General features: G+C 41.8%; 1 protein-coding gene across 3 annotated transcripts; it reads right to left on the bottom strand.

Annotated features, from left to right (window-relative positions):
• Positions 1 to 327: 327 nt before the first annotated feature.
• CLN5 (CLN5 intracellular trafficking protein) lies at positions 328 to 15,192 on the bottom strand. Of its 3 annotated transcripts, none has more exons than XR_010109628.1 (5): positions 11,688 to 15,192; positions 8,731 to 8,896; positions 7,832 to 8,057; positions 3,816 to 5,920; positions 328 to 3,762 (listed from the first exon to the last, which is right to left on the bottom strand). XR_010109628.1 is itself a non-coding variant. In XM_034936815.3 (5 exons), exons 1-4 carry the CDS (start codon positions 12,005 to 12,007, stop codon positions 5,892 to 5,894), a joined length of 741 nt encoding a protein of 246 aa, XP_034792706.1. In that variant the 5' UTR covers positions 12,008 to 15,192; the 3' UTR covers positions 3,415 to 3,500; positions 5,878 to 5,891. The 3 variants fall into 3 exon arrangements, 2 of the variants coding, with proteins under 2 accessions (XP_003825293.2, XP_034792706.1); XM_034936815.3 differs by having other exon boundaries at positions 3,415 to 3,500; positions 5,878 to 5,920; XM_003825245.5 differs by lacking the exon at positions 3,816 to 5,920 and having other exon boundaries at positions 328 to 3,500; positions 11,688 to 15,190.
• Positions 15,193 to 15,245: the final 53 nt, after the last annotated feature.

The raw sequence follows: 15,245 nt of genomic DNA, 5'->3' as shown, positions 1-15,245 counted from the left end.
ATTTTTTTGAGACGGAGTCTCACTCTGTTGCCAGGCTGGAGTGCAGTGGTGCAATCTTGGCTCGTGGGAACCTCCACCTCCTGGATTCAAGTGATTCTCCTGCCTCAGCCTCCCAAGTAGCTGGGACTTACAGGCATGCTCCACCACAACCAGCTAATTTTTGTATTTTCAGTAGAGACGGGGTTTCACCATGTTGGCCAGGCTGGTCTCGAACTCCTGACCTTAAGTGATCCGTCCACCTTGGCCTCCCAAAGTGTGTGTTAGGATTACAGGCATAAGCCACCGCACCCAGCCTACATCTATAACAATAGCAAAATAGAAACTGCATTTAAGTTGTACTTAAGTTATAATTAAAGTAAATCACATTAAGATATTGCTCAAAGGGCAGCAAAACTTAATTGGCAGATTTCTGCGTGGCTATGTTTTGGTTTCTCAACTACTATTTTGAAAGCATGTTCTTGAATCATCTTCACCTGAAAGCTCTACATCTTGTAAGTAGAGCTGACAGGTTTAATTCTTAAGAAATACTTTTGTAAATGTTAATGCTGTCTGTGCTGTAGTTACCTGACTTTATGATGCTTTCTGTCTTCATTTAATTAAGATTCTTAGGAACAATGAAAAATCTTGAATGCTTTTTTTTTGAGACGGAGTCTCGCTCTGTCGCCCAGGCTGGAGTGCAGTGGCGCCATCTCAGCTCACTGCAACCTCCGCCTCCTGGGTTCAAGTGATTCTCCTGCTTTAGCCTCACGTGTAGCTGGGATTACAGGCATGGACCACCACACCTAGCTTTTTTTTTTTTTTTTTTTTTTTAATTTTTAGGAGAAACGGGGTTTCACCACATTGGCCAGGCTGGTCTTGAACTCCCGACCTTCAGTGATCCTTCCTCCACAGTTTCCCAAAGTGATGGGATTACAGGCGTAAGCCACTGTGCCTACTCAAAAATCTTGAATGCTTTTTTCACATAACTATTAGAATCTTGTTTAAAAGTTCCAGGTACAGATATCCTCATTTGTTTTCCCTGCATAACCAAGTTCTTTGATTTGCAGTTGACCAAAACTTGGTACAAGAATCTTTGTCTCTTCAAGGCAGTTCTGGAAATCCAAAATCCTGTAGTTTTTCCAGAGCAATTTCCTGAGTTTGGTAGAAGTTCGTGTTGCCTGAGTTTAGCCACTAGATGGTGATAATGCACAGATCCAAGTTTTCTTGTAACATTGTGAAAACAATTAGCAGGTTAAAGAGGCAGTATTAATTTGGAATATTTAGGCATTATTATAAGGAGTCGACAGGCTAAAGGAGGCTTGAAAGAAAGTTCTCCCTCTGTATTTGAGGAAGATATCTGGTGACTGGGTTATTTTCAGACTGTTGTGGGACTACAGTTGAAAAAAAACCCAGCAAAAATGAATTCCTAGACAAAATAAGACCAAAGACACATAAAATACAAGCTCCAATTTTTTAAATTAGACCCAACAGAAACAAAAACACTCCAATAAATTGTTTATAAAAGCTTCCTGTCAGTATCTGTACTTATTTCCTCACAGACCAGTAACATCTGGTTGGCAGGCACTGGTCTGAGGACCACACTTCGGTGCTAAAAGCCTGTACTATAGTGCATCCAATTCAGTCAGCAGAACCGGGGTTCAAGACCTGACTTCATTACTACTAGCTGGATAGCCAGAGAAAGATCACTTAGCCTTTCTAAGGTCCAGTTTACTCATTTGGATCAGGTTAATTATATCTATGATTAAGCTTTCTGTGAGAGCTCAATAATAATGTACTAACTTCTCAGGAAGTACTTGAATGTTAGTTGAAACTGAATCACATAATTGGTACATTTACATATTAAACGTGAATTGTTTTATCTGATATCTACTCCATCTTCTTACTGAATGGTGTTTTCTCCTTGAATAGAAACGTGTTCAGTTGATCATCAAATACTTAAAGGATCTTGAAAGCTTGTCTGGCTCTAATTAAAGCACAGCTACTTGGTGATCTTAACAGAAACCTGTCCTCTCTCGGAGAAGCGCAACCTCTTCCACTGCGCTGACAGCTTTGTGGGAAGAGGGAGAACTACAGGAAACAGTGAAGAAGTCAGAAGGTGCCTGTTTACCCAAACGTGTCTGCAGCCATGTTCCTGCATACCCCGGTTGGAAGAACCGCTGAAGCACTATGCTATCAGCTTAAAATCTAGGTGACTACAAAACCCTGGAAAGTTTGGCACATAAACTACATTAGGCAAGATCAAGGATGACATTTGTTCTTTGATTAATCATTATCACTGCCATTCAATGTGACCTGCCAAACATACACAACTTACATCTTTACAGCAATCCTAAATCCTAAGATTTAGTGATGTTAGGTTGCTTAAAGAACACAAGCCAGTTACTAGCTAGTTCCAAAATCTCAGCCAGAAATATGTGTTAACACTGGATTTGCCACATCTAGAAGCACAATCACTCCAGTTATGGTGTCTAAACTAATGTCTAAAGTTAGGTGAATGGAATGTAATCAGACTATACTAAACTTGGTTCCAAAAGTTATAAAAGTTGTAAAGTTAGTCTAAACTAAAGCACTTAAGTGAAAAAGTGTAACTGCCATACCAGAAAGAAGAGCTCCCACCATGAAAATGTCACTGAAGGTATTTTTTATTTTTGAAGGTATTTTTAAAATCTGGGCACACCATATCTATCTGTAGGACCTTGGGTCCAAAGGTCCTACATAACTGATATGAACCATAATTCTCCATATTAACAAAGGCTCGAAAATTGAAACCAAGATCACCTAACTCGCTCACTTTGGCCAATATAGTACAAATTTCAGCCTCTTTACAAGAGAAAAGTCCTGAGATGTTAATATGCAGCAATTCTGCTGATGTGCATTTTAACTTTATGCACCAAGGAAGAAAGGCTAAGGAATTCACAAAAGTAAAATCACCCCCTGAAAAACAGATGCTGGTGATTGGAGAAAAAAGAGCAGTAGAATTAAGGTGTTTTATAAACCAGAGAGTGTTTTGTTTCTGTTAGGTAAAGGGATTTCTTCATATGTTATTTTAATAAAAGGGAATTTCATAGGTAAAAACCAATATTCAAAATTATAAAACAAATAGAACTGTCTGTGCACAATCACTGCATCAAAAATTTGCAAGAGACTCAACAGAAATTCTTTAGTTGGCAAATGTGGTTTGAAGGGGTAATAAAATCTTTTTATGGCTAAACCAAGAGTCTTGTTTCCTGTTGGCCCAAAAACAGATGTTTCATTTCCCAGATAAGTAGGTTCTCCACTGTAAAGAAATATTCTTGTATAGTTGGTTTCTATGTTCTTGAACTCTGCTCCAAATTCAGCCAACTTGTTAAAGGTCCTTAACACAAATTTGGAACAGTCGTAGGAATCAAACCATGTCTCTGCCCCCTTTTCTGGGCTGGCTTTTACATTCCATGTCTCGTAATAAATTCCTGTTTCATTGTCCTGTTTCACCCACTTTGCCATTTGGTTGAACATGTTTCCTAGTTTAAAAAAACAAAACAAAGTCACCTAGTGAACAAAGCTAATCATGTTAATTTTTTTTTTTTTTTTTTTTTTTAAAGACAGGTCTCCCTCTGTTGCCGAGGCTAGAGTGCGGTGGTAACATCACAGCTCACTGCAGCCTTGACCTCCTGGGCTTAAGTGATCCTCCCACCTCAGCCTCCTGAGTAGCTGGGACTACAGGCACTGGCCACCAAACCCAACTAATTTTTTAATTTTTCTTTTTTTTAATTTGAGACCAGCCTGGGCAACACAGGGTCTTGCTGTATTGCCCAGGCTGGTCTCAAATTCCCAACTTCAAGTGATCCTCCTGCTTCAGCATTCTAAAGCACTGGGATTATAGGTTTGAGCTACCATGGCTGGCCTAATCATATTAATTTTAAGTAAAATGTTCTAACTTGATTAAGACTGGATGCCTGAGTAAACAATGGTTTTGAATTTCCACACCTGCATTTCACAACAGGAATCCAAGCTCAGCCAATTTTATTCCATTCTTCAAGGCACAAGATATTTCTGAATTGTAAACATTAGATATAATAGGTGTATAAGGAGAAGTCATCTTACATACTAATTCTATAATCATTTAAGCTATAGTCAAAGCGAAATTATACAAATGCAGAAGCTCTCTTTCTCTACCCAACTCACCAAATCTTGGATTCAGAGGCAAAAGAGAAAAGGAAAGCACAAAAAGAATTGCGAAAGAGGAAAAGCAGAATGGGCAAAGACAGTGTAAGGAAAATGGAGGTGTGGGAAATGTGGAGCTTCACTGTTGCAAAGCATGCTACACATAAAGAGTGAATGGCTGCCTAAGGAGCCACTGCTCTAGAAGGCTGGCTATTACTGTTATGAGAACAAGCACCATACCCCATCCACCTTGTGTGTTTGGTACGTTTCTTTCTTCCCTGTACTTGGAGTTGTTGGGATGCTGCTGATGACCTCTCCACCTGCCATGTTAAGTCCTTCCAACAAATCAACTAAACTGGAAATGTTTTAGGCCGAGTTCATACTCCAGGATGGCTAACCCTCTCTCCTACCATCTTGTACTACACCAGAAGAATCTTTCCAAATATTCAGAAAACACTACTCTGCATGGTTACAACTCTCATCTTGGGCATTTATAATGCCTAATAGAACTGGGCCCCAAACACTGCATCCTGTCACTGTGTGCAAACCTCTTTGGTTACTCCAACTTAAGTCCATAAAATAAATACTTCATGTTCTGTAAAATGAATAGAGTGACTGCCTTTATCAATTTTATGGAATTAACATTGTAGAACAGAATAAAGCCTGTTGTATTAGAACTGGGGATACTGTTCTTAGCATTCTTCAACTTTCAAATGCCACCACTATCCTTATGAGACAAGAATGCTTCAAAACACTATTTTGTCAATCACAGGATTATTCACAAGGCAAATAAATGACTTAAAAGATTTAAGTACTGGCATATTTTGAACTATTTTACAAAAAAATAGTGATCACTCATTCATATGATCATTGACTTTATGTCAGAAGGAAGGATTTTCAGATAACGATGTAGGTGGAAATGGGGAAAGGTGTGAACTGGCCTGGAATGAAAGAAAGAGCCGCTAATGATGGACTTTTGTATTGTTGGTATGGTTTAAGGCACATTGATTAGAAAGTAGCAGGAAAGATTAGAAAACAACATGGTGCATTCGGCTAACAGATCCTTGTTACATTTAAGAGACCTCAGTTTTATTCCTGATTCTGCTACATCCAGCTCTTTGACCTTGAGAGGCAAGTAAGTCATGTTACCTGGCTGAGCCTCAATTCCTTATTTGCAGAGAATGAGTATCTTATCCTCTCCACTGAACCGTGAGTTAACATACCTCCAAATCATTTGTAAAGAGCTATACAAATAGGAAGCATGATTACTTCCTCAAGTCCTGGGGTTCACTGAATAATTATTGTCACAACAGTGCTTTCATTTCAGATGTTTCTACTGTTCTGGGGAACAGCAATTTATAATGTAATGCTTCATAAATCATATGGACAAGCTCCTTACTTCTCAAATGCTATGGTATATTGTCTCCATTTTGCACATGAGGCAATGGGCCAATAAGATATAAAATGTGACCCAAGTCACATAAGGAGTTACCAATGAAAGGATTGCTGAACTCTTTTCATTACTAACCAACAATGCAGCACTTGCAACACAATTCCAACTTTCAGCAACTTTCCAATACATCCAAAAGAAGAAAAAAATCTCAAAGATAAAATATTTAAACTGCTCAAGAGGGTCTCCAATATAAGATCATATACATTTTGGGAGGCAATGTATCAAAGTAGTTAGGAGAATGGGCAATGGGGCGTAACTGCCAGGGTTGGAGTCCCACTTACTAAGCTGTGTAACTTTAACCTCTCTGTGCCTCAGTTTCTCCATCTGTAAAATAGGCAAAATAATAGTTACTACCTCCAGAAGTTGTGATGATGAATGATGTGATATATGTACAGTACTCAGAACAGTGCCAGAACCAGTCTATATTAGTAGCTATTATTTTTCAACATAAAAATATCATCACTAAAATTTTTTTCAGATATAGTTAACATATCCTTTAATCAGGCATTTTATGGATTTCTCTTACTATTTCGTTTAGAAAGACCAATTTAATTGTACAAAATGTTTTATCATTTTATTCATTTTTATGATAGGAAAAGAGCATTTTTAGGGAAACATTCAAAGATCAGAGATAAGCTACTCATCACCAACAGGTGAAGTTCTGCATGAGTAATAGTTTGGGTCAGAGTTTAGTGGTTCCACCAAAAGCAAATGCAACAAAAACAAATATAAATAGATGAGACTTAATTAAACTAAAAAGCTTCTGCACAGCCAAAGGAACAATCAGCAGAGTAAATAGACAACCCACAGAGTGGGAGAAAATCTTTGCAATCTATACATCTGACAAAGGACTAATATCCAGAATCTACAAGGAACTCAAATCAGCAAGAAAAAAACAATCCCATCAAAAAGTGGGTTAACGGCCGGGAGTGGTGGCTCACACCTTTAATCCCAGCACTTTGGGAGGCCGAGGTGGGCAGATGACCTGAGGTCAGGAGTTTGAGACCAGCCTGGCCAACATGGCGAAACCCCATCTCTACTAAAAATACAAAAATTAGCTTGGCATGGTGGCGGGCGCCTGTAATCCCAGCTACTTGGGACGCTAAGGCTGGAGAATCGCTTGAACCCAAGAGGTGGAGGTTGCAGCAAGCTGAGATTGTGTCATTGCACTCCAGCCTGAGCGACAAGAACAAAACTCCACCTCAAAAAAACAAACAAAAAAAAAGGCGGGGTGGGGGTGGCTAAGGACACAAATAGACAATTCTCAGAAGATATACAAATGGCCAAGAAACATGAAAATGCTCAGGGAAATGCAATGATCAGGGAAATGCAAATCAAAACCACAATGTAATACCGCCTCACTCCTGCAAGAATGGCCATAATCAAAAAATAAAAAAAAATAGATATTGGCGGGATGTGGGGGAAAGGGAACACTTCTTCTCTGCTGGTAGGAATGTAAATTAGTACAACCACTATGGAAAACACTGTGGAGATTCCTTAAAGAACTAAAAGTAGAACTGCCATTTGATCCAGCAATCCCACTACTGGGTATCTACCCAAAGGAAGAGAACTCATTATACGCAAAAGATACTTTCCCATGCATGTTTATAGCAGCACAATTTGCAATTGCAAAAATATGGAACCAGCTCAAACGCCCATCAATCAATGAGTGGATAAAGAAAATGTGGTGTATATATACCAAGGAATACTACTACTCAGCCATAAAAAGGAATGAAATAATGGCATTTGCAGCAACCTGGAATAATGGTCTCCAATTCCATCCAAGTGAAGTAACTCTTCAGGAATAGAAAACCAAACATTGTGTATTCTCACTTGTAAGTGGGAGCTAAGCTATGAGGATGCAAAGGCATAAGAATGATGAACTTTGGGAAGTCGGGGAAAAGGGTCGGAGAGGGGTGAGGGATAAAAGACTACACATTGGGTACAGTGTACACTGCTCGGGTGATGGGTGCGCAAAAATCTCAGAAATCACCACTAAAGAACTTATTCATGTAACTTAACATAACCAGTTCGCCACAAACCTATTCAAATAAAATAAATAAAAAATACAAATAAGAGATGAAAAAAATTCCCAAAGTTTAATGGTTCCAAAAGTACATTTTACAAATGACCTCTAAGTAAAACATTACTGAAATGTTTCAATGGAAGTATAACAATTTCTTTCATTTGGTTTTTGATGCAATGATCAAATATTACTATATTTTCAAAACTTACCTGATATAGTTGCTACTTGAACTAATGTCCCATTTTCCTTCCAGTGAACATCATCGATTCCCTCAAAAAAGCAGGCAGCGCCTTGATTACACCAGAAAGGGGCATCCATTTCAGGTCGGAGATGGGGAAATGTACAGTTGCCAAGTTGGAAAAGTTCATACCATTCCATTGTGTAGTTCTTGCCAGTTAATGTACTTCTGAATCCAATGGCATCATGCATAATTTTCTGTGTAAAGACAGTACATGTATAAAAGCAACGGTGACACAACCATGGGTCCAGGTAACCTGATAGGAGAAAATGTGGCACATCACAAATGCATATCAAGTAGAACAACTGTTCAGCTGTTCTTCCATGCTGCTATTTTCATATCCACTCTGTGGCCCCAAACTCCAGGCCCTCATCCACCCCGGCTTTGGCCACTACACCCCTATTTGGCTCATCTCAAATAGGAGGCCTGCATGTTATGTGGACAAGCTCATAATTTCCTTAGAGCTTAGAATAAGTGTGAGGAGCCCCCATGCCAGTCTCTGGAAGCAGCTCTACAGACCTCACATGGTGATGGGTTAACCTGGAAAAGTGACTACAACAGGGTATGGAAATCAAGAGGTGTTACCTGCCTGCCCTGCCACTTCTGGGCCTCTTCTCACCTTCCAGGAGCTAGGTACAGGAGCTGGTTTCAGATTCATAATATTACAATGGATAATGGTGATTACATTTGTTGTTGTCAAGATTACAAAATCTGATAGTAACTATTTTTGACTACTCATTTTAAATGTACTAAGACAAACACCAACATGATCTAAAGTCAGCCATCTAAATAGTGATTACTCCTTAAAAATCAACTTAATAACCAAATCATTGAATTAACCAAAGTTATAAGACCAAGATGCATCCTTACCAAGTGTCCCAGGAGGTCTCCATATTTAAATTCCCATACTGGGGCTTGTAATCGAAAAACTTCAATGTCATCATCACCCTCCATAACTGGGATAGGTGAGCCAGTTGGACAGAAAGTATACTTAGCTTGACAATAAGGATCAGGTTTTGGACGGAAGTCAAAGCGCCTAATAAAGAAAAAGAAACCATCTACTTAGATTCTAAAATGAATCTGATTCTTCTCATGTCTTTTAGAATCCAGTAACATTTTTAGGGGAACATTCAAAGGTCGGACCATAGTTAATAAATATAAACACACATTTTGTTATCTTGTGAACAAACTTCCAATAATGTTTTTAATAGCAAATGATAAACTAAAAGCACTCTGATAAATACGGGCTTCCCTGTTCCCTGATCCCACTGTGAAAATTTTGAAGACAGGAATTTTGTCTTAAAATTTTTATAGCTCCAGATCATAGTAGACATTTGCAAATGTTTACAGAATAAATGAACATTTTTCCAATGTGTTCAATTTTACAAACAATCCATACATTAAGATTATTCAGATAATTATGAGTAACAGAATACATTTTATATTTACTTACGAATTAACATTCATTCAACCAATATTTATTGAGGCTCCACTACGTATATAGGGAACTACAGTAAGAAGGAGGGAAACAAAAATTAAAACACTGTTCCCTTTCTCATGGAACTGTGGGTGGGAGCTGGAAAGACACTGAACAAGTAATGAGTGTGGTATGTGCTAGACTAAAGGAATGAGTCCTATGGGCACACAGGAAGGACAAATCATTGTTAACCAGGTATGGGATGAATGGGGTGGGGAGGGCAAAGAAAGAGACGAAGGCCGGGCCTAGGTTTTTAATGTACTTGACTAGAAGGTTAAGACAGAAAGGCAGAGGAAATGTTAAGTATTGTAAGACAAGCCTGGCACATTTGGTCTCCAGTAGGTACGGAAGACTGGATTTCAGGCCTCGACGCAGGAATGGAGACAGAAGAGACTGGCAGGGGCTGTCATTTTGTCACTAGGAGAATGTGCATGGAATTCCCTGCCTTACAATTGGGGAGGGCTAAACTTAAAGGATGTTAAGTAGCAGATCTGACAGGACTGAATTTGCTATAAAGTAAACCTTATTTCATGAATTAAAAGAGGGTACGGAGAGAGGCCAAATAAAACATGAGAGATCAGTTAGAAGGTGACCTCAACAATGCAGGCAAGAAAAGAAGACTGGAGAAGGCCAGAGCAATAGGACTCGAGGGGCACTGCAGCTGAATTCAGCTCAACAGACACACTGGTCACCTATAATCTGGCACTGGGAAAGAAAGAAGTGGTGGCAACAACAGCTTCTATCTAAGAATCCTAGATCCCCAAGGTTGTAGCCAGATCTAACAAATCTTAACAAATCAACAAAAATTTCTATTTTAACTTAAGAAGTTAAAATCTTTATGCTAACCGAAACTATTAATGACGCTCCCAAAAGTTTATGCTACTTGGGTACAGTGTTTTATAGGCACTTACCTGGTTTAAACAAATACATAATCACATGGAGATTTCACTGACACAGCAAAATCTATTTTAGTTCAAAGGTAATTTAAGTGTGAACTTAATAAACTTAAATATTATATTCAATCGAGGGAATTAGATGGGGGCACGTACTTAATATCTGAGACTTAAAAAAAAAATCCACTAAAAAGCCATAGTCAACACCTTGCCCTAATGTTAAATCAAATCGTTTGGATTTACAATTCTTGTTCTATTGGGTAATTTTGACTTCTTACAAATATTTTATTATTAACATTTTCCAGAAAACTAGCTTCAACCACAAACTTCTCTTTCCACGTAGTATATCACACACACAAAAAAAGTGTTGTAAACCTTTCAGTGAGCAGAATACACTATCTAGGTTTGACAACAGCTGGCATTTTACTAGATTTAATCCTTCCAGCAAACCTATGAGGTAAGTGCTACCACTATTCCTATTTTTTGACTCAGGGCATGTGGGCACAGAGATTCTGAGTAACTTTCCCAAGATCCCTGGTGATGAGAGAGCCAGATTTGACCCGCAGCAGGCAGAACTCCTTCCCACTCATACTGTCATGCAAAATAGCTGTTTTCTTCAGGTTTGTTGTGTGCAGTTTTAGCTGTTGATTACTTATGCTAGTAAGTTAAAATTATGTCCAATGATGCTTTTGGTTTAAAGAAAAATAGCTGTTTTCAAAAACTGCTGGTCTTTCTCCTGCCTGATGTTGACACCATGTTTTCTTTCTCTGTGTTTAGCTATCTCTGACCGCCGGAGGCTGTGTCTTCTCTGTCAAAGGCTGGAATCGACCTACCCGGTGTGCGGGCTCTGTCCCCGACTTAGGACCGGCGTCCTACCTCCAGGCTGAAGACTGGACAAAAGCGGTGACAATCTTCCCAGTCTAACCAGGACTGCAGGAGACGGGGATTCCCGGGATGCGCGACTTTTGAGGGCAAAACTGGGAAGTCCCAATAAGGACTTCGGATCAGGTTCTGATCAGGTTGAAACCAGAGCGAGTTGGTCGCCCAGTAAATTGTACCAAATGTTCCGCAGTAATAACTAACGACAGTGCATGATATAAATAAATGCGATAGACAGTGTTTTTAAACTACTCAAGAAATCAGCTACTTGTACCCAGAAGTCCCTCCATTAAATAACATTACTCTCCTTTTCTTCTTCCACGATTCAGGACTGTCCTGAGTCTGCCGCAAGTGACCAGAGGGGATGAAAGGTCCCAGGGCTGCACGTAACGAGCGGCTGCGACTCCCCAGTCCTCAACTTTGCTCTCAAGTGCGCTCCGAGCGTCACCTGGCGCTGTCCCCGCACCATCTCGTGACCCGACACAAACCACGGTGAGCAGGGGTCCCCGCCCCAGCACCCCATCCCCCATCGTCAACGCCGACCCCAACCCCGACAGTGCGCGCGCCGCCGCACTCACTTGTAGGGCACCGGCCAGTGGCGCCGGGAGGGGATGACCGAGGCCCGGGACCAGCCCTGAACCGCCGCGAGCCAAAGCAGCGCCAGGGCCCAGCACCAGGAAGCGCGTCCCCGAGCCGCGCCCGCGCCCCGCCGCATCTCGGCGCCCTGTGCGGTGTCTACCTCCTGCGCCATCAGGCTGCACCCAGTACTTCCGGAGCCTCTGGAGGCCTGCGACGCCGGTGGGAGGAGCATGCGCGGAGCCGCCAGCCCGGGACGCGGGGCGCCTTGCCCCTGCGCGTCAGCTCCAGAGCTTGGCAGCAAGCGCAGGTTCCGGCGCATGACACCTCCCCGCGCCCGGCCCGCGGCGGCTTCAACACTTTGCAGTCCAGGAAGGTGCTTTGGTCTAGCTCCCAGGAGAATTCGATCCAGACCTGGGGCGTCATCTTTTATGAACTGACCTGTCCTTGCCCAAAAGCTACCACCAAAACCAAAAATCTGTCACCGGGCTCCTCCCAACACCGAACTTTTACCCCATCCCACAGGGCCCACGCTAGGTGTCAACAAACGTTGAGTGAACGAGAATGTGTATTTGGGGCTGAGGGTGCAGGGCTGGGGGTGCAGTGAGGAAGAAGGGACAATAGTGCGGAAATGGCTCGTCGTCACCCGACCTGGGCCAGTCATAACAGTGGTTAACACTGACAATATGTGGTCCCTGCCACTCCCCAAGTGCTTAGTGGGGAAATGACTGGTCCTCACTTGACCTGGGCCAGTGATAACAGTGGTTAACACCGACGATATGTGGTCCCTGCCACTACCCGAGTGCTGCCGAATCCACCCCCTCCCCTACCGCTCCCCTCACCGGCAGGTGTTCCTTGCTTGGATCTGTCACTTCACTGGAAAGAAGTTTCTGCATCACCTTCTCTTCTTTGACTCTTCAACTAGGTCAAGAAAACAATGGCATCAATTACCCGGCTTTTGAGGAGCCTCTCGTGGCATGCTTTGCTGTTAGGCACAAATGCTGACTTAAGTCTATACGTAGTACATTCAGGGCCTTGCCATAGTCACTTGTTTTTACCAGACAGCAGTTTTGCAGGGCCTTAGACCGGGACTTTCCAACTCCTTCACTTCACCCACAACTCGTGTGAAGCATCATAATGTTTGTAAAGCTGTGGGAATAAGCAAGGTGGCTTCGGTAGCCGGAGATGACCACCACAATCCATTGGAGGATGTGTAGCTTGTGGGGGTGTCACTGACTTCCTTGGGCTCTCCAGGTCTCTTGATTACAGATGGGACTCAGTACCCTGCCCCAAACACACACTCCTTTGCCCACTTGCTGCTCCAGGTTTGGGGGTTTTGCGGAGGTTCAGGCTGGGCTGCATTTTACCATACGTTTGTCTAAGTGTTTTGATAGCTACCTAGCTCTCCTCCGTATACTACGGCCAAATTCAAAATTACCAAGGCTAAACTGGCTTCTTCAAAGACCTGCCCAAGATAAGAGGGGGAAGCATTCTAGCCCTGAGAGCTGAAATGTAATGTCTGATTTGAAGGGCACCTGAAGGATTCCGTGGCCCCACACTTGAGCCTAGCTTAAAAAGCAATCAGCAGGAACAGCTTAAAAAAAAAAAAAAAAAAACATTGATTAGAGCATTTACAAATCCTGGAACCATACACAGTATGATGTATGAGGGCCACAGTAGATGGCCTCAATAACCAGAGCCTCCGTGGCTGCCTGGAGAGCGGTGAGGCAGGCAGCAGCTTCATGAGATATTTGCAGTTTAATCCAGTCATCTGCAAGCACAATCTGCCCATCAGATTGGACTTTCTTGGAGGCAAAGAGAAGCAACTGCAGTGGGGTGACTAAAGTCATGCCTTTAGCAGAGATGGCTCGAGTTCAAATCTTTTCACCAAATACAAAGAAGGGAGATAGGTACTTCATGTCTTGGCTACTAAAAGGACAATTAACAGTAGATGGTTCCAGCTTCCATCTACTGTTAGTAGAGGGCCACAGTAGAACCTCCCATTCAGTTCATGACTTCCCAGAGCTACAAAAACAAATTCAGGTTGACCTTGTTCAGTGGTGGAGGCCTCTGGTCTTGCTTCTGCCATCTGTCTCTTCATTCTGTGTGCAGGGAGCTTTCATGGTAAGAAAGCACTTCCTAGTATTGGTTTTTATTTTTTATTTTTTTGGAGACGGAGTCTCCTTCTGTCACCCAGGCTGGAGCGCAGTGATGTGATTTCGGCTCACTGCAACCTCCGCCTCCCGGGTTCAAGCAATTCTCCTGCCTCAGCCTCCCTAGTGGCTGGGTACAAGTGTGTGCCACTTGTAATTTTTTTTTTTTTTTTGGTAGAGACGAGGTTTCACCATGTTGGCCAGGCTGGTCTCGAACTCCTGACCTCAAGTAATCCACCTGCCTCGGCCTCCAAAAGTGCTGGGATTACAGGCTGTAGTCACCGTGCCTGGCCCTAGTATTGGTCTTAACTCAGCCTCCTGGTAGCTCCCATTCTTCTGGTCTGGTTTTGCCTTGGATGGGAACACTGATTAAACCCCATTCTTTTTGTCTATGACCCCACACCCCAAGCTGAAGGTGCTCATAGATTATCACTGGTCGATACTGGTTGCTTCCCCCTTGTCCATGGCTTTTAAATCTTGAGGGCCCACAGACAGAACTGAATTTCAATCTAATTGGTTTCCCTTGGATCCTTGCCCATTCAGCCTAAGACTGCCTGGACCACATGGCATCTCCCCAGATAGAGTGATAGGATTCTGGGGAAGTGTGGAGTTGAGGTGAAATTTAAATAAGCAGTATTTTGGTAGACTCGAAGCAAAACAAGGCTGTATGTCAATGATGGCAGTGGCTGCTCCAGACGGCCTGCTGCTGCCATCAACGCACAGGCTCTAGGTCTAGACTGCAAAGTGGATGAAGGGCCTATTTCCTTGGAGACTATGAAGTTAAAATAGCGATGGAGTTTTGTGTCTGGAAACCCCTTATCAGAAGCTTGACATCTGGGTTGTAAATTGAGGCCAATTCTCTGTGTGGAATGACTGAGGTCCTTCAAGCAAAGGTGGGATATTTTATTGTTACTGATGTAATTTCAAACACAAAGTTGTCTCTAATCTATGATTTTAGAGAAAAAAGTTTCTCAGTGAATAAGAAAGCAGGAAGCCAGGCAAGGTGGCCTGTACCTGAAGTTCTAGCTACTCAGGAGGCTTGAACCCAGGACTTTGAGGCTATAGTGAGCTATAATCGTGCCTGTGAATAGCCACTGCACTTCAGCCTGGGTAACATAATGAGATACTGTCTCTAAGAAAAAAATTTTTTTTCTTGTAATACTTTATTTTCCATTGTATTAAATGAAAGCCAGGAAAATATCAAGTTATTTTTAAAGACAAATCTTTACTCCTTAAAGAAAAATACAAACTGTGGTATTTCTAAGATAGATCGTTACATTTTACATAATATAAACAAAATCACTAATGCCTCTATACGCTTGGTTTCCTTAAGCTACGGTGAACCACAGAATGGGTTAAAATGCATTTACTTTTTGGTGGGAAATAAACATTGGAAAAAAATGTCAC

Source organism: Pan paniscus, chromosome 14 (assembly GCF_029289425.2).
Source record: "Pan paniscus chromosome 14, NHGRI_mPanPan1-v2.0_pri, whole genome shotgun sequence".
Classification (NCBI taxonomy): Eukaryota; Metazoa; Chordata; class Mammalia; order Primates; family Hominidae; genus Pan; species Pan paniscus.
The sequence above is the reverse complement of the archived record's forward strand: the minus strand, read 5'-3'. Positions and strand labels throughout refer to the sequence as shown.

Excerpts from the sequence above, each read along its gene's own strand:
- CLN5 (XM_003825245.5), bottom strand. The coding sequence starts at position 12,007 with ATGCGCCGGAACCTGCGCTTGCTGCCAAGCTCTGGAGCTGACGCGCAG. Across the intron at positions 8,897-11,687 it reads CACTGGCCGGTGCCCTACAA|GCGCTTTGACTTCCGTCCAA; the intron begins GTGAGTGCGGCG and ends TTTCTTTATTAG. Across the intron at positions 3,501-7,831 it reads TCAAGTAGCAACTATATCAG|GAAACATGTTCAACCAAATG; the intron begins GTAAGTTTTGAA and ends TTTTTAAACTAG.